At 36.9% G+C, this 20,068-nt stretch overlaps 1 protein-coding gene across 9 annotated transcripts; it reads right to left on the minus strand.

Annotated features, from left to right (window-relative positions):
* Positions 1 to 1,398: 1,398 nt before the first annotated feature.
* LOC112458204 lies at positions 1,399 to 17,663 on the minus strand. Of its 9 annotated transcripts, none has more exons than XM_025021672.1 (17): positions 17,222 to 17,444; positions 12,614 to 13,885; positions 10,466 to 10,561; positions 9,804 to 9,983; positions 9,254 to 9,460; positions 8,718 to 8,974; positions 8,452 to 8,641; positions 7,959 to 8,148; positions 7,166 to 7,260; positions 6,828 to 6,851; positions 6,488 to 6,532; positions 6,285 to 6,351; positions 5,940 to 6,107; positions 5,032 to 5,167; positions 4,842 to 4,949; positions 4,498 to 4,650; positions 1,399 to 3,868 (listed from the first exon to the last, which is right to left on the minus strand). In XM_025021672.1, the coding sequence occupies exons 2-17, from the start codon at positions 13,460 to 13,462 to the stop codon at positions 3,808 to 3,810; spliced, it is 2,826 nt and encodes a 941-aa protein (XP_024877440.1). In that variant the 5' UTR covers positions 13,463 to 13,885; positions 17,222 to 17,444; the 3' UTR covers positions 1,399 to 3,807. The 9 variants fall into 9 exon arrangements, with proteins under 9 accessions (XP_024877440.1, XP_024877439.1, XP_024877436.1 ...); XM_025021671.1 differs by having other exon boundaries at positions 17,157 to 17,444; XM_025021668.1 differs by having other exon boundaries at positions 14,992 to 17,444.
* Positions 17,664 to 20,068: the final 2,405 nt, after the last annotated feature.

The following is a 20,068-nucleotide window of genomic DNA, read 5'->3' on the forward strand; positions in this document are numbered from 1 at the left end:
GTAGGGTGCATATTTTTCGGACTCCCCCGATTGATTATCACTGTCGGAGTCACAACAAAGGTTTATACCAAGAAAACCGCAAGAAAATATCAAAATTCGGAAAAGGCCCTATTCTGAAGAATTACCGTTATTTTAATTCTGCTTGAACTGAGTTTCAAAGGAGTCGAGTGAAACAAATGGAAAAGGATTGAATATAGAGATGTAACGTTATAGAATTACAATATATTACTTTCTGTAACATTAAATTATACAATTATCGTCTTATCGTCATCCGTTGTAATTTATTAATAGTAACATTATATATATATTATATATAATTATAATTGTATTATTATTATAAATCGGCAATGCATAATAATCAACATCGTCATAATTTCTCTACATCATGTTAAACCGGATCCGGATCGAGTGGACGAGCACGAACAAACGTGAATGAGCAACATATACTTTGACGGAGATGAACAGCGCGGCGCAGCGATATTGACCATTCGCTCACCTCATATTAAAGTCGCTCATTTGTGTTTGTCCATTCTCGCTTCCTCGCTTCGTCTAAAATTCTAAATCCAGCTTTATACACATGAACAGAAAGATACGATCGATGTTGGATTGAGAATCAGAAGCTTTTGCGGAACAAATGGAAATATCGTCCATAAATAGATTTTCTATTGTGTTTCTGAAAAGAGTGTATAACATTATTATTATTATTATTATTATAATACAACAACATCATTATAGGCACAATCGTTGAAGCTTATATATATATATAGATACATGTATATTTCAGCGTCAACGCTTTATAATTATTTCGTTATTTGAGTAATTATGATAACGCGCGCGACTCATGATCTTTGGATGGTAAACAAACGATAGGAAAAAGGATAGGAAAAGAGATGTGCGTATTGCCGAACGCGAACGAGGAAGAAGTTTATCCATTGTTATATATAATTATCTTAACGATTTAATTGCTTTGCAATGTGTCATGTCATTGTACTTTCAATTACGCACCCGCAACTGCGCGATGCTTCTAAACAATACGATTATTCGTGCAAAAATTGACAATTGGTGTCATTTTATCAAGTTTAAGCGCTCTAGTAAGTATCAGTTGATTGTAGCCGGTGAGTGGTGACTGTAAATTTCTAATCGTATAATCTATGGTTGACAAATCCACAGGGAGACTACACTTGAAATATGTGTGTGCGTATACGTATTTCTTTCTAATTTTACTATGTTCTTGATATACAATAGTAAAGTAATTGAAATTTTTCTCATTTATGGTGACGAATATTGAAGATATATATTATGTACCTATATATAAAAATACATGTTCTTTATATCAATTATTTTATCTCTGTCTCTTTTTCTCTCGTATTGTGACATATTACATTAATAAAATAAAAATGTCATGTGTTAAATAATTATGTTATATTAGATATATCTTCAATATTAATTCTCCGAATAAAAATTTTTAATAAATGCAGTAGATGTGTATAGAGTTACTTAACTCTCTGTACTTCTCCCATTCTAAACTCAAAAAGTTGTACTCGCCCGTGGATACAACTCGCGCGTGAAACGGAGTGTCTCGTCATCATAAATCTGTTTACAGTATATACAGGAAAAATTGAATTCGAATTCGATTCGATTTATATAATATGATTATTTTATGCGTATTTTTCGATGTATGTACCTATATTGTATGCGTATGCGTATATGCGTATTGGAGATTAACAAATTAACGATCGACGCGATATGATCGCATTTGTATATAATTGCCGCTTTCTATTTAGCACCATTCGTTCCCTGACTACGAAACTCGTCAGTGGGGTTTGCTAGCAATTAGTTGTGATTACACAGAACATTGTCAGTGAAATTGCGACGCTGCGTGTACATTGTTTAGAATGTTAAATACAAAAATACACAATAAAGGAAATAATTCATGTTTGCTTTCATCTCGTTAAACTTTTTGCCAAAAATTAGTTTCTAACAATAAGATCACATTTCTATGTGTAAATACATCGCTATATAATATATGTATATCGATATATCGTTAAAGTGCTTAAGCTTCACGTTGATTTAATTCTGTTTGCATTTTGATTGCATTTTGTACTCCGACGATGTTCGTTATAGAGAGATATATAAATCTAAGCATATAACTCATCATAGTAATTTAATGTTTTTCTGGTGCGTCTTACGTTATTTTTTTCTCTTAATTTGTATATAAGTAATAGAAAATTGTTGAGACTCTAAAGATTTATATACATATGTATTGTTTATACATATGGATTTACCATATATATTTTTCACGTCCAATTACCCAGGTTTCCTCACATCTTGCAATTATATTAATAATTTTTAAAAATGCATTAAAATGGAAAGAATTTGAATATTATTTACAATAGATTGCAAATAATGTGTTATTAATAATCGAGTAAATCTTGATATATTCATAAAATATTTTAAAAGAGTTGGCTAGCTTTACCTTTTCTTATATGAATAAATGTGTAAAAAATATATATCGTTGTTATACCGTAAGCTGGTATTGGATATATTTCTTGGAAAGAAAAATTTCTAACACCACTCGTTAAATTACACCATAGACTCTTACTTATGTATTCAAATATGTACTTGGATCTGCAATGTATATTCGCATTTATCTACGTACATTCGATAGAATTTTTATTAAGATGACTTGACTTTCATCGTCGCGTGAACGCGATAATCCAAAATAATACAGCCTCGTCGTTTTCTGATAATGCGTAAATCGCGTAAACACGCGTTTTTGCATGAAGGCAAAATTATACAGATACGGATAAAAAATGTTTGTGCTAAATGTAAGTGAAAGTTAAACAAATGTAGAAGAGTTGACTGTAATAACCTGATGCATTTTTGCCATTTTTCGCTATACCGTTTCCGCTACTGTTATTACGACTAATGTTATTCTCATAGTTATTACTATCAGAAGGATTGTTATCGTGATTATATTTTTACTGTTTATCATTAATATCGTTATTTTATTAATTAATTTACGCAGTCATTGGTAAATTTTACACGCCACATACCGCCGCATGACGCGCATCCTGCAAACAAGAGTTTCAATTCATCCATTGTTTGCAGAATACGCTTTTATATATGATGATCGAGAGAGAGAGAGAGAGAGAGAGAGAGAGAGAGAGAGAGAGAGAGAGAGAGAGAGAGAGAGAAAGAGATGACGAAAGTGTTTCGTAAGTTTTATGCGTATTAGATACGATGGCGTGTTTTTCAAAATCTGATTTCGAGATCGGCTTCATTACTATTACGTATAGAAGACGTGACGATCAATGCAAAAGATCACTGAATTAAAGCACAGTAGAAATGGTAATTAATTCTGCAAAATTTGACTCTTGTACTCTAAAGATATAAGAGAATTTTAATTTTGCAGAATAAATACTTATCTTTTCTTAACACGTTTGTAATTTACTTACTTTTTACAAAATAATAATTTTACAAGATAATAAATTGTAGGACATGTCCTAATTAAATTAAGTTCAATTCAAACTTTTTTTGCATTAAGATCTAATTCCGTTCGTGTGAATGTAAACGTTCCATCTTTTTGTGTAAAACAACTGATGTATTTGCAGAATAATGACGTTGCAGAATATATCGTAGCTTAAATTATCTCCTCGTCTCGGAAATGGAAGAACTAAAATGTGAAAGGCATGAAACTTTTAGAAATGGATTACAATCATCGTTGTCTTATTTTGTCTATTTTAAAAAATAAGTCGCATGTCCAAAATGTAATCGCGCGTGTAACACGCGTGTCCGCGAACACAGTTATCGCGAACACAGAAGCATAGAAGGCTTTCGTTCGAGTGGCGGAATCTTGACGCACATCCTAAAAATCATAAATATTAATTGGTAAGATTGCCCTTCGAATTCTGAATCAGATAAGAAAAGTAGACACACAAATATATATATATATATATATATATATATATATATATAAAATTATTATACTAATATATACGTAATCTACATATATACAATGCATTCATCGTGCTTCATCGACAATAACGTCTTTAAAAAGGTACTTTTCAATTAATCTCGGTAATATGCGACTAGAATATGCAAATCGAAAAACCCGAAAGAATAGGAACAAGCAGAGAATTATGCATTTTCACAAGCAGATTATTGAACACGTGAGGTGTATCGGTCAATCTATTGGGGACAGGCACTTTTTCATGCGCGATACTATTAGCAAAAATGCACTCATTTCTAAACTCCGAGAGTCTTACCTATCCTATTCGCTCAGTACTGGCAGTAAGGACCTTACGCGAGAAAAGTTGTATTAGGGCATGGTTCGTAAGATTAAACAATAAATATGACCATATTCGTAATAACGAGCTTGAAAATCTTTTGAGATTTTAATTGCAAATGTAATGAGACTACAGTTTTCATTAGAACTTGGGAATATTTAGCTTAATTTTAAAACGATATTGTTAAGGTATTGTTTAGGATACTCACAACTCGATGCTTTGGATAGTGGATGTGGGACACGTCGTGTCGACTTTCACATGACAATGTTTGTGACACTTCATCTGACAGTCTCTGCATTCGTAGCCTTGCTTACCGAGCCTTCGTGCGAGGGTTCTTTTACACACCTCGCAAACTGTTCCTCTAAAAGCAAAGTAAATCGGGCACGTGTATTTCGTATATCGATCGTTATCGATATTATTACTCTGTTGGAAAATATTTAAACGCACTATTGTAAAGTTTATTATTGATCAATGATAACCACATTGCCAATGGTCATATTGATAATATTGTCTTATCGGCACGATAATAATGTATATACATATAAAACTCACCCCGCCATGTGTTTGGCGATAAACGTATGATCGTTAAATATGTGCAACTTTGTCCCCTTTTTCCTCCATTTACTTTTCTGCGCGAGGGAAAGTGGTACGAGGTAGTGTCTAAAATTATAGCAAGAGGAACGACACAATATCACGTCTCCTTCTAAAAATACAAAAAGAGAGAGAAGAGGGAGTGACTTACTTCTTAATACCGTTCTCCAGAGTCTCAAGAACGAGCGTGGAAGCTTCGTTGACGTACGTTCTCGTGGATGTTCCGCTTATACCCGAGGCTTCGCTCAAACTCGATCGTCTCGATTGTTCTGGTACCGATAAATGAGCTAAAAAGAGAAACAATTCGTATTAAATATACGCTAACGTTTTCTAATGCAGATAAAAGAACGAAAAAGTAACTTGAAGCGCAAGAACGAATACATTATATACTAATAAGTTAAGCACAACTGATACAAAAAAAAAACCTATATTACACCGTATCGTATAAGTATATATACATACATTTTATCGTAGTTAAGTACAAGACGTCTGTAACGAATTGTGACGAATTGTAACGATCAATTGTTGAGAAGATAAATAATCGGATTTTTTCGAGTTTAAATTATTATAATTAATTTTACTGAATCCATAAATTGAGATCTAGAAATAACGCAATTTTCTTTCAAATTTATTAACGCTCATCGTTTATATTATCGACTTTGCCTATTTAAAAACAAAATTTCCGCACTACGTTCTTTCTTGCTAACAATAAGATACTTACCAAAGTCGAGTACCGTGAGAGTTACACACATGTGAGCAAGACAGAGAGTGTGCATATAAATGAGTATACATACAATACAATCCAATACAATTCGATACAATCGAGAAATGACTAAAATCTTAAAGTTAATGTGATAGTAATCTGATCAATAGATCTCTTGTATATACGGATTTATGTCAATTGCAATCAAGCAAATTGCATTTCTTAAGTACACATGTAATTATAGATATGAAACACGCGATCATTAAAAACTATATGTCGCTACAGACGTGACACAATTAATTTAATTTACAAAAAACAGTACACTGAAGAGTACTGAAACGGTACTAAAACCTTACCAGAGCCAGGATCGCGAGCTCTGTCGGCGGATATGGATCTCGAATGAGCATCTTCATGATTGATCTCTCCTTCAGGACCCACTGATCTACTTCTCGTCTTGGATCGACTCAGTCGCTTCTTTATGGTACCAAAGAAATCGCGTCGTTTTCTTCGTGTTCTTCCTCTCTCTGTGTAAAATAAATGTTGTTTATTATATTTCATAAATTATGGCAAGAATAAATGATGAATACGTGATATGGATACAATATTATAAGCGGAGATGAAATTGTCTAATTTTAAAATTATAATTTATAATTTTAGTTTAATTTTTCTGGGTTGGGATTTCAACGCTACAACAGTCTTACCTTCTGAATTGGAGGAATTAGGCGTGGTTTCTGGTCCCGAAATAGCATTGACATCTTTTGCTCCGTGCTGCAAAGAGATCGTATTAAAAAATTATACAAGGTGCAAGATTGATTTTTTGTTGTGTCCTCCCCCCCTTCCCCGCCAACCCCCCATCATGAAATTTTGTTTATCAAGACGAGAACGGTATTACAAATTCACTTGCCTCCGGGAATATCTCTTGCCAGTTTCCATTCTCCATCAGAGTGACCTGTTACACATTAGTAAATACACAGCACTCAACCACGTTAATACTTTCATGAAACAGAAAAAAGATACTTGATGTTAAAATAAATTGAAATGCAATTCTGAATAACAACACTTTGAACGAATGACAAACGCTTCAAATTTGCTCCTCAATCTTTGCTTCAGCGTATCAGATGTCTGTCTTAAGTTGCATCACGTTGAAAGAACTATCCCTGAGGTTTATTTATTTTTTTGTATTATGAGCGAAAAACGATTATTCCGATCACACAAAATGCAAACAATCAACATGTGTTTCTTACCTTTACAATCTGTCGCTCCGGTTGCTGCAAGAAAAATCAAATAAAAATCATGCTTTAGTATAAATCACAATAATCGTAAAGATTATATTTGTCAGAGATGAACAGTAATTTTATTAAACAAATAATTTTTGAAAAATTGAAAAATTTTTTATTTTATGTACATATATATGTATATATGCAAATTATTCTGCGGAATCTCATTCAGAAACTTTAAACTTCTACTCGTTTTCATACAAATTCACCTATAACTTTTTTAGTTATTCGTAACTTCATTTCACACAAGTGTTACATTAATATTCGTGCAATAAAAAGTACTTTTAATTGTTTCACAAGCTTACCCTTTGGTGACTGTGTACGATCAACGTCCCCTTGTTACCATTTGTTTGCCCGCTTTTATATGGTGAATCCACAACGTTGCCATTCGTTAAGTAGTCTGCAAAAATATTTTTTTAATCAAATTTCGTGAAAAACGTAATTTATTTGATAAAATTTACGACTCCCTCTCTCTCTCTCTCTCTCTCTCTCTCTCTATCTCTATAAAAGCGTTGATCATTTTAAATGCCAAAACATTATTATCTATTTATCTAACTTATACAGAATGTTACATATTCCAGATTCCTATCTGGAGAAATTTGAGGGAATTTTTGAATTTTTATTAACTTTTCTCAATAAAAATGACATATCATTAGTCGTGGAAATATAAACGACTTAAAGCTTAGAAAATAATGGAGGCAGATTAAAACATGTATAGTATGTATATGAAACTTTGGACACTCTGTATATTTAATCTGTATATTTAATTAATTCTTGCTTAAATAAATAATTTTTGGTTGCATTCGGGTGACGCTTGAGGGCTTTATCCACGATACTGTGAATGAGAAATGAGAATTTAATTGTTCTCATGCCAACTATATCCGGAGCGAATCGGAGAAACGGTTTCGACGTGCGATGAACGATGCATAATTTAAACAAATACGTTACATACTAAGGGGTTCAAACCGGTTCTAGTGATGAGAAACAGAGGGTTGCCTTTATACAAGGACAGGTCAAGAAGTCACTAATATACTAATGAAAGAAAAAGTCAATCGGATGTAGACACACTTCAACGCCTGATAAGTAATCGGTAATTACCCCCTTCCGACTGTGCGGCAGAGTCGTACAAGATAAGTGTACTGTTACCGTTGTTGTAGTTCAGACTATTGCTGCTGATGACATTTGTTTGGCTGTAGGAACGGGTCGGCGAGACTGGCTTTATCGTCTCCTTGACTTTATAAGGCTTGGTCCCAATTTGTGGCACTTCCGCACCCTCGATGAACAGAAACTGAAACATATAAACGACTTAACAGCACGAAACTAACAAATCAACACGTACTAGTCAATAAACTATTATATATTAAAAGTATAATTTATTTGTTAAGACATTTCGAATATCTGAAGTAATTCGTGAAAATTTGATAGATGTATTAAACATTTAACAGAAGAAAAATGATCTTTTCAGTTTTCACATTTATTGAAAAATATCTCAATTTTTTCCTTGAAAATATTTTATTAGAGAAATATTTTATTCCGGGAATACCGTGTTTGAGATATCAAGTAGATAAAAAATTAATAAGAACGAGATTACCTCCACCGTGAGAGTGCCTGTAATGTCATCTTCCTCGTATGGTCGTGCCTGAAGAGGTATGATCTGCCGCTGGCTCGGATTTGCGAGGAGTTCCTCGACACCTACGATTCCTAGCCCCAAGAATCGTTGACTTTTGTTGACACGATCGAACACCTCTAATAACACCTCGCTCGTGTTGTGGCTTATGTCGCTGCAAATATATATTGAAGCTTATATATAGCCGCTTTAATCGCGCAACCACATAAATTTTCCATTTGGACAATTACAATAAAAACGCTTCATCCCATAGCGGATTTTTGGTATCTCTCTTTATAGAGGTTTGATTCTTTTGCGGGGGTTCATCCAACTCCACGACGCAGTAAGGCTCCACGGCTCCTTGCTGACCACCGAGGTCGATAGCCCTCACAACCTTCACGAGCAAACGTCTCTCGCCAGGCATATATTGTATTGGTGCTGACGAGGGTGCGGTATGTCCTTGAAGGCGTTGATGCGGTGGCTGCGGAACCATCGAATTCGAGGCGTTCTGCGAACAAAGTCGTCATAGTGAGAGCGTGTGATGATAATAGCACGTGATAATTTTAAAGTAAAGCGTTATACTATCAACAATAATCATATTTCTGAGAAAGGTAAATTATATATTTTCAAAATTCTACTATAAATCTTGTAGCGCAATATAAATCTTGTTGAAGAAAGTGGCGAGAAAATTTTACACACGCACACACTTACAAATAAATAAATACTTGCAATTAGTTGATTAATCTCATCGACAAATATCAATCGCTTTAATATGTCAATAACTTACTACACCGTCGTAATGTATAGGATATGAGAAGCCTGGCTGAGAAGGCGGCTCTCTCCATAATCGAGGACACGTGGGATATTGAGAAAGATTGAGGTGAACGTTGATGCCTCGCAAGGCACCCACTACAATTTCCGACACCACTTCTTGCAACTGGCTTTCATCCAAGTCTTTCTTTATTGTGCCCACCGCTGCCAGAGAGATCTTCACCTGTGATACGGGGAGAATAGTAGATAATATTGTTTCATTAAATGTGTTTCCTTACCGCAACTATTTACTTTTCGTCAGATAAAATGCTACAAAATTGATAAAAAATATTTGTCGTTCTTCTTCTCTATGTCTATTGGTCTATCGATATATCTACAAGACGACGAAGACTTGAAGACTATATACGTATATGTATATAAACACGATGTATTGTCGTGATCCAGAACGAGTAAGTAGCAAATAGCTGTGATTGCACAATGACGGGACGGAAGTTTCCGCGTGTTGCATCACAGCATCACAGGAAATCCGCCAATGCCGATAACAATGTTGCACGCACAGCACGCACCTCCGGCCAGCCGTCGCATTTCAAATCGATCAGCAGCTTCTCGGTGATGCAGACGACGTTGAGGCGAGCGCGGAAACGATTGACATTGACCCGATAGTGATTAACCTCCACCTTATCCCCTCGTTGCCGAAATGCTTTCAGTTGCAAAGCTGGAGTAGCCTCGCAATCGCATGTGATAGTCTAAACATACGAGAGAAGAAGTTGATTCTTAACCTTTAGGGCTGGTTGTTGCAATCTATTATCCTTCCACCATGTGTCTATCATTCTTTAATTTGAAAGAAAAACAAAGACACATAACCGGCTCTTAGTGATTAATCGCTAATTACCTATAATCTAAAATATCTAAATATTAAATTACTAATCTAACATCTAAAATCTAAATATTTAATAATTGATTTACAACACTGAAGCTTCAGAAAACAAAAATGGTTATATACGAATATACGATATATAAGATTTTTTATATTATAGCTTTTGTTCAATAAAAACGTTGATCCTTGATCCTTGATTCTGTCAAATTTAAAAGTTGAGAGAGAGAGAGAGAGAGAGAGAGAGAGAGAGAGAGAGAGAGAGAGAGTGATGAAATTAAAAGAAAATTGGTATCTTGACGAAATTCCAAGTACGAAAGGCTAGTGAGAGGTTAGAACGGGACGTCTACGTACCACATCGTCCTTCGAATCGCATTCGCAGAAAATATTTGACAAGGTTGGCGGATAAGTCTCTGGAAGTACGCGAACAAATTCGACGCCGACTCCGTGCTGAAACATATAAATGTCTAATTGCGACACACCGGAAAAACATCTGCGTCACGCTCTTTATAATACGCGTGATAATTATCTCGTTGCCGTCTTTTTTATCCGAGACGCAATCATAAATCGTACGTCGTACGATATTACTTAATTGTTTGCATATGCAGAATAAGAACTAGGAATAATCCGTCCGTTGGCGTTGTATTAATTGTTAAATTTATACATACATATATATATATAACGCGATATACCATTATACGGCCGTTATTTATTCTGGATCAAATAAGCTATTTTTTAGACATATTAATCGTACATAAAATATTAATCAATTATAATTATTACACATCATATTTAGTTAGTAATTAAATTGCATACATTTCACCCATTTCACCCTCGTTGACTCCAGAAGATTCATCCAGGAAGATTAATTCAATTAATTCAATTTCACCATAATAACCGCATCATAAAATATCGTCGTCTTTGTCAAAATTATATATTATTCGTTACCCTAGCTTTGGTCATTCAACTATTTTAATTCTTTCTTCTTAAATGATAATTTCTTTTATCAAAATCTGTACATTATGATTTTATGATGTGTGGTTATATCTTAAAAAATTCCAAGTTATATCGTTATGTACGTACGACGAACGTTAATTAAGCCAAGCTGGAATAATTGGCTTTGACGCTCAAAGAAATTAAAGTTATTCCAGCGAAATGATGTCATCGCCGTGGCGCCGGCTACGTCACGCTACACGTGGCAACTGGCAACTGGCAAGGACAGCGCCGAACCGTAACGCTTTTCTATATGTATATTACTTACTACTGACCTTTGACGTAACATGTAACGTTTACCTTGATCCATGTAAATGACAACGCGAGCCATTCGGTATCGCGACTATCGCGTCTCCACAAGAAAAGGAAAGAATCACGCGCGACCGGTTACCGGTTCTAACGCAAGATACGCGATTATATTAATTATAATACTTTGCCGTAATTTATAGAGACCAATTGTTAGAACATGGAATTTTGGCATTTGGCACTCGTGTTGGCACTTAACGACAGCTTTTAATTACTTTTAGTTTATTTATACATTTAATTCGTTAATTTACTTTAATCGACAGTAAGCGTTAATGTTGGAAAAACGACTGATCTTGAAACAAAGATAACAAAAGTTCATAATGTTTATAATGTTTAATCGTAATTATTCGCAAAGCGAATAGATGCGAATATAGGTGACTCAATTAATGTGAATGAAATAATTGAGAATACGCCAAATTTTTGCGATTCAATAACGCTTACAATTTCTTATCTCGAATCTTGAGATAGTAGCAAAATGTAGAAAAGCACCCGGCCCATACCTAATTTGACAAAGCACATATATTAGATAGTCTAATTCTAATTGATCGATCGATTGTCAAACGTGGAAGAATTGAATACGATCAATTTTGTCAAGATGTCGCATGTACTATTATAATTGAAAGGAGAATGAAAACGGTAAAACTTTCAACTTTGTTACAACTTGGCGTCATATACATATGTATGTGTATACCTAATAATAAGATGGAACATCAGACGTATCTTGTGCTCCGCCCGCGCCCGAGCGTTCGACCTATTCGAGAGTCCATCGCATATATGATGCATATATGCACGCAGACACCAGTTTGCGTATCGACACTCGACAGTCGAATCCCCTTTTCTCTTTTCGTGTATCTCGCCTTATCGCGAGAATGACGAATCGTGCAAAGTTCCATGTTTTATGTAAATTTCATGGAACACGTCGCGGTCGTGTGTAAACGTTTTACATGATCGGGTTGAATATATTCTATAGAATTGGAAACGAGCATAATTGTCGTAATTATTAATTTAAAAAAATTTCCAGCTTCCGCTCCTTGTGATTCAAGATTTAACATCTTAAAACTCGTTAGTTTTGGAATTAAATTTTAGAAAATTTGTGCCATACTACACTTTATGGCGATGTAACGAATGAAAGAGTTTAAATCGCTTAAAGCTTAAAACGATGAGAATCTGCAACGTTCTCCGTTCTCCCTTTCTCTTTCTCACCTCGTCGGTAGAGCCAGCGGTGAAATCGTTGAGAGAAACTACCCAAGTGGCCAAGAGCTCGTTGAGGATGACGAGGTCGTGATGAAGCCACACGATCAGTTCGTTGACCCAACGCACGGCCTCGGCATCCGCGCCAGTCGCGGTCGGGAGATGCAGAGCTCGAGAACTTCGAGACGGGCTGATGAGGGCACCGGAGGTCTTCCGGGTCAGACGTTTCCTGATCGGCGGCGTGGGCGGCACGTAACCTCCCGGTGATGGTGATCTCGCACCTGCTACCATACCGGCACTGGCACCGGCACCACCACCACCGCCACCACCACCACCACCACCACTACTACCACCACCAGTAGCGCTAACGGCACCACCGCCGCCGCCACTAACGGTACCACCGCCGCCACCTGCACCACCGGTACCAGCCCTCGCGAGCGATGACGAGGACGGTGACACCGATTTCGATTTGTCGAACAGTTTTCCAATGATGGTACCAGCGGCACCCGTCGTCACGACACTCTCATCGTGACGGGCATGACCATCCTTGCCGAGCTGCAGCGACGACGACGACGACGACGATGACGACAATGATGATGAGGCGACGGCGGCGGCGGCGGCGGCGGCAGCAGCAGTGGTGGCGGTGAGCTCGTTTAGTACAAAACGATTGTACACGTATTTGCCAACGCACAACACCACCAGACCGAACAACATCCAGCCGAATATCAGCATCGACAGGGTATCCATGGTCGTTTCACCAGTCGAGTCGAAACTGCATATCAGATCGTCCACCCGCTCGGCCAAGTCGGCCATATTGCCCCATCGTTCTGCCAACCAAGTCCAATTGGATTCCAAAAACATTCTTTTCTATTTTCACCCGCGAGCAACCGCGGCCCCACCACTGCTCTATACTTGGCTATTAATACGCCGTACATATACCCTGGGTTTTCCCAGCCACGCTACACGGCACTGGCAGCCGTAAGCCGTAATGTTCCTCCACGTCGTCGTCGTCGCCGGTCGCCCGTCGGTCGTCGTCTACTCGTCTACTTGTTTACTCGCCTGTCTACCTAGCGTGCGCTGCGTCCGTCCGTTTTCGCTTCCAAAAAATCCGCAATCTTCTATCCAATTCTGTCAGGCCTACTCGGCCATCGGTCTCGAGATCACGAAGCTTTCTTCATCACCTCTTTCCATTGCAACGTTTGGCTGGTCCAGCCATTTGCACCACAAGCATTGGGGTTGTCGTCCTCGGAGTTGGCCTCGGAGTCCGCGGAGACGTACCTCCAACTATTCGATCGAGATCAAAGTTGAGAGCTTTCGAGCGGCACGCTCTTTTCAAGGTCTCTCGCCATCGAGAGAACTTGGTAACAATTTTTTTATTGACATACCACTAATAAAGTCGTGGTATTTCCTACATGCTAGTTGCTACCTGTCTGTGTCTATAAAGAGTATAAAGCAGTCTCTCGTTCCGAGAGATCAGAAGCTATATAGGCGCATACCTTAGTTAGGATGCGTCTAGCTTCTGATCTCTGTCGCGATGCACCATGTCTTTGAGATAGCGGAGAAGATTTCAAGTTAAATCTTTGTTGCACTGAGACAATGAGATTAATTAAAATAATACGTTTTGTGTGTAATAAGAGTAATAAGAGTTACGTATACATCTTTTTTTCTTTTATTTCTTGTCGAGATATAAGATTAAGTTGCAAGAAGAACATTTGATAGATTAAATCTCTCAATCAGGGACAGGTGCCATGACAGGATACGGTATAGCTGCAAAATAGAAAACTCGATTCGACATTGACTGATAACATGTCTATGGATAATGTCTAATGTCACGCAAGTTATCGTATTGGCGAATTCGCACAAGTTTTATCTGTACATGGAGGCGCGGAGCTTTTGCTTCTGTAATCGAGTAATCGAGTTTGCTTTCAAGGATTGAAGATTATTCTTCATTCCTTACCTATATATTATTAACATTTTCATTCTCTCATCTTATTAATATTTAATTCTATAAATATTTTAATTTATCTGGTTCTGAAAAAGAGAATAAATGTCGTTGTTTGGTCTTTCTAAATCTAAATGTAAATGCTTAATGGTTGAATGAAAAGTTGAAAAGAACAAAAACAAAAGTCTCGTTACAATTGTATTATGTTCCACAGCGTGATTCACGACAAATATTTTTAGCCGGCTATCGGACTACTGTTGTATCGTTCGTTGGTGATTAAGCGATAACAGGTAATGGACAAATGGACGCAACAACGAGAATTGTTCGCCAACAACCTTGGCGATGTCTTATCACTTGACTGTCATAATTTTCCCTCACTCGAGAGATAGATTGGGAATAGAGAATGCACGCATCGTGTAAACAGTAAAAGATTATCGATCATACATACGAAAAGAAGGAATCCTCGTTGTTGTTGCTCGTCGCTGGAGAGAGAAAGATTTAAATTCAATCTCGAGTCGTCGATCAATAGATTCAATAGTCGAGATCGACGGGATCAATGGGACGGGTCAGCCATGAAGAGGGCAATGACTAATGAGAGTTCAACCGGAGCCGCCAAAAGCGAACAAGTAAAAAACAAAATGACGAAAAGATTTAGAGAAACGAAAATCTTTCGCAAAACCGTCTTTATATTTTATATGTTCTTCCGTATAAATATAAATATAAATGTATGAAAAAGATAAATAAAGAGATAAGACAAGACAAGATATAAAAAATAAGAGAAGAAACTATTTTATTAGTATTTATCTTCATGTATAAGATACATAAAAGCAGGGCATATAGGTATTTAAGATTTATAGTATTATTGTAAGATCAAAGTTATTTAATTTGGAAATGGATATTGAAAGCGATTGACTCCTTCAGCCGATCAGCCTCTGTCTCCACCTCTTCTAATCCTTATCGTTAGATTTGTTAGTGTCTAATGCATAGTGCTGTTTAGTGACGTTTAAGACGATTGTTAATTCTTTCTTACTAACAATAACAATAAGTCGAATGACTCGACTTACGAATGACGTGACCCATCACATTCACTGTTCGATAAACGACCTTAAAAGCGATATCGCTTGAAACTTGAAACCTGATGAATGTATGCCTTACTCCAAGTGCCGTTAGCCGTTACACTTTCGCTTAACCGCCTACCGGGCTTACAGCTCAGCTGCAGCATATAGAAAGTGTGCGCGTTCGATTTCTGTCGCGGTCATCGCGCACTCATTTCAGGTCAGGTGTCGGCAATCGGCATTCGCTCTATTTTGACTATTTTCTTATCTACGTCACTTTGGATTCGTTAGCTTGGTAATATCAACTTTACATTACTATATCTGTAAGCGGTGTCTCATTTTATGATACGTTGAGGAATCTTAATGACAAATTTGTCGCACGCGTGACGCGTGAGTCGATCAAGATATCTCGATCAGAGAAAATGTCAAAAGTGACGCTCCGAAAAGTGACGTATGTATGTACATACGAATACGTATATATACATGACTCGTATTACTTTTTGCATGTTACTATGCATGACGAAAGAACGGATTAACGTATGTATACGTTACATGCCCACACATAGTCTACGTTAACTCAAAATCATTTTCACTGGCTATAAGTAAAATTTAAAATTAATATAAATAAAATAAAAAACTTGTCATAGTAAATTTTATAATATCTAAATGAAAACTGTTGCATCGTAGTCATCAAGTTCGTTTACTTTCTAAAAATCGTGGAAGAATGAATCGCAATCAGAGATTTATTTCCTAATTTTTATTTATAAAATATCCAGCTTTCCGAAATTGTTTATTATATTTTAATTTATTTACTTTTATTATCGCGGAAAAAACTATCTTCGTTATTTTGGTAAATCTAGATTTTCGAAAGGTGGTTTATTGATTTAATCGCGCGATCCGATTACGCGACGATTGATCAATTTCAAGAACAAGTCTAAAGATTTGGGCACCAAAACGATTTCCACATTTATTAAGCAATTTAATTGGTAACCGCAACCGTAAGCAATTAGCAATCGCAAGTGGTGAGTCGTATATGCAATGCGTATCCTCGCGTCGCGTCGCGTGGCGCACATTTCCACATTTCTCATAACAACTCCAAATATGATACTAGCAATGAGTATTGATTAATCTGATTGTGAGCATAGACGACTTTGGTTACGCGAACCAACGGCGAGATTGGGATGCCTTCGATTCCTTGTGCGTTCCTCTGACGTTATGTTAATTATCGTCAATTGCTTTAGACGGTAATTGAATAATTGGATCGTGGAAAGATTAATTGACGCGAAAGCGTCAAAGCAGCATCGCTCTTGAAATGCGTTTGAACCCGTAGCCGCCGCAGAGTCACGCTGTCACGCTGTCACGGCGCATTGCGTCTTGTGGATTTTGCAACGGCCTAAAGTCTAAATAAATTAGATTCTCGAACAGCAAGCAATTTGGAAAACGAAAGAGAAGTTAACGGTACAACCATTTTATTTTGTTTGGTATGATAATGTCTCTCACTGTATATCTTAATCAAATCTATCGCGGTGTCAGATAATTTCAATATTCACTCACTCACTTATTAATCGAATTCAAGGTAGATCAATATAATCGTGTAATTAATTAACAATCAATTATACGCACTATCGATTGCACAGATTCGCGACACGCTCGAACGCGGCGTGTCTTGATCACATTTCGCACTTTATTCCACTCGAGAACGATAACGACAACAATGACGAGTGTGATAACAACGATGACGCCTGCGGCCTACCTCCTCGCGGAAAATGGACGCTTCGCTCAACGCCGGCGTCGCAGGTCGCAGCGGCCCGACGCAACGGCTTGACGGTCCGCGGCAGTCTGACTGTCGGAGTGTCGGACTTTCGATTAATCGGCCGACACCGACCGACCGACCGACCGATCCCGTCGGCTCGACCCGCTCGGTCGACTCGGAGGGGCAAACCCCCGCCAGAATCCGACGTCTACCGCGTCTACGTTCCCTACGACCTACGACCCCACCGAGCAGCCCATCACCACCAGCGGACCAGCCACCTCTCGCGCTTTTTCCCATACCCTGATGCGGGACAAGATTAGGGACTCTTGGGGGTGAAAAAAATATCATTTACTCGCTGCACTCTACATCTTCAAGTATATAAGGAATATTATATCAATATTACGTTGTAACTATATTCTTTAACTTTCAAGCTCCTCTCGAATCGACCTTTTTTCTTAACGAAACAGTCTTTTCAATATGTTTTAGAAATCTTTCCCACCTTTTCCGCCGCGAGTCAAGTTTCGCATTAAAAACGGGTCGACTTGTTTATGGACATGGAGTATCTTTAGAATTGTTATCATACACTTACAATTAGTGGAATATATATATATATATACATATATGTATATGAGCTTTAAATACAAACTGAAAATTTTCGTCCCAATTGTGGATTGAAATTTTATCTTGTGTAGTCAGAAGTAGATGTTCGCACAAACGACGCCGACGCGACGTGCATCCTCATGGCAAATGGCAAGCCTTGACTTTGTATAGGATAATTCAAAATTATGCGTGTCACATCAACGAGAAATGCAATAGCCACCAATCCAAATTGAAAAATTAAGTGCCTCTCTGTGTCATATCACTACCAAAAACCGAAAAAAGAAAGACCCATCAATTACGCTACTTGCGCAATATTATCATCATCTTGATTAAAAAATTATATACAAATCAAATGTCTCTCAGAATTATAAATCTGAGCCGATCATAAGTTTAATCGCTTAATGCATCTTTGAAAATGTAAATCCAAGTGGTTTATTTCTTTTTTCATCCTGACACTCCCTTTTCTACATCTTTAGTCTAAAAAATCCCAAGTGTCCAAGTTTCTGATTCGCCCTATATGTCGAGCGGCGAGCCAGTTGTGGTCCCATGTCCCATATCGATCCACTGCGCAGCGCACCACCTCACCCCTCACCCGGCCTCACCGTCCTCACCTCGCCACTTCATCACCGCCTCACCCAGCGACCTCGCGACGAGTCATCCGCCGCTACCTTGACAATTGACAATTGACATATATGTAGAATAAGATCCGTTCTTTTAAGCTACATCGTTTCGTTATATGTATATTATTACACGCGTTTAGCGTTTCAAACAAAATAATAAAGATATCCTCAAACTAGATGTTTTATACTTATATAGTTGGAGGCAAAAGAAGGAAAAAGAATTAAAATATTTTCTGCAAAAGAATGTAGAGATTACAAAGAGAGAGAAATAGTTTCACTGTAGAAGCGTGTAATACCAAAAAATATTTAAAAAAATTCATGTTTTTAAGACATTACCTTTGTTATTTATTAAATTTTATTAATTTTGTTCTTTGTTTACAGATTTAGGTCTTGAGATGGTTGTGTGTGAATACTGAATTAGAATCTGATCATAAGTTGCATGGTCTTTAAATATTGACGATATAAATTACGAAAAATTACATCAATGTAAATAATCATGTAATCGAAAAAGATATGTATATGTATGTGGACTACGTGCCGAAGATTGAGTCAGCACGTGCCGATGATGCAATAAAAGATCCATCATCGTCGTAAATAGTTGCGATGCTACAATCATATCGTACGTAAGATATTGAACTTAGATTTGGTAACCTCGGATGACACAAGCAAACCCGAATAATTGTGATAATATATATATAGTGAAAAGAAAATCGATCGTTGAATAAAGCAAAAGCACCGTGCCGGGGCAATTTGATCGAATTGAGCCGGATAATTGACGTGCATTGTGCATTGTCTTGCAATATGCCGTAAGCTTTCGTACCATCTTTTTCACCAGACTCAAATATGATTCTTTTAAATTTTATAATTAAAACTTGTACCAACTATGTTTTATCTCTCTCGTTTATATATTCCCGTTTTATTACATATTATATAATATTATTCTTTTACCGAATCACATCGAATACCTTACTCAAGTACTTACGGTTATCGTACTTTTATTTGAAATTTTTAATTGAAATTTGATATTAGAAGTATCCTTAATATCCAATCAATAATTTTCTTCGGATCGTATAAGAAACAACGTGGCGATCGCTTTCGTTTCAGCTGTATAGATAGCGCATAAACGCGATGACGCTCATCTAAAAATAACTTCGAGAAATATTTCATTCGCGCGATATATACCTATATATGTATATTGCGTGCGTAAAAACACGCAAACTCGAAATCTATCAACTTTTGATTTTAAAAGGAGAAAAAGTTATACTTATATTCCCATGAGTTGTTACAACATTTTATTTCTGCTATAGTGTAAAGAGGTGTTATTTGAGTCAATTATTAAAGAAAAAATTGGATAACAAATTTTCGAGAGAGAGAGAGAGAGAGATGAGGTTTTCAATGTTCAGGGTAGGGAGGGGCTTTTGAAAATTTCACGTCTTAAACATTTTTAATGCGATTTTTTCTTTAACTGACTCAAACAGCCTTTCCTTACTCCAATCT

The sequence above is a fragment of the Temnothorax curvispinosus genome, unplaced genomic scaffold (genome assembly GCF_003070985.1).
Source record: "Temnothorax curvispinosus isolate PA1 unplaced genomic scaffold, ASM307098v1 QBEX01008784.1, whole genome shotgun sequence".
NCBI lineage: Eukaryota > Metazoa > Arthropoda > Insecta > Hymenoptera > Formicidae > Temnothorax > Temnothorax curvispinosus.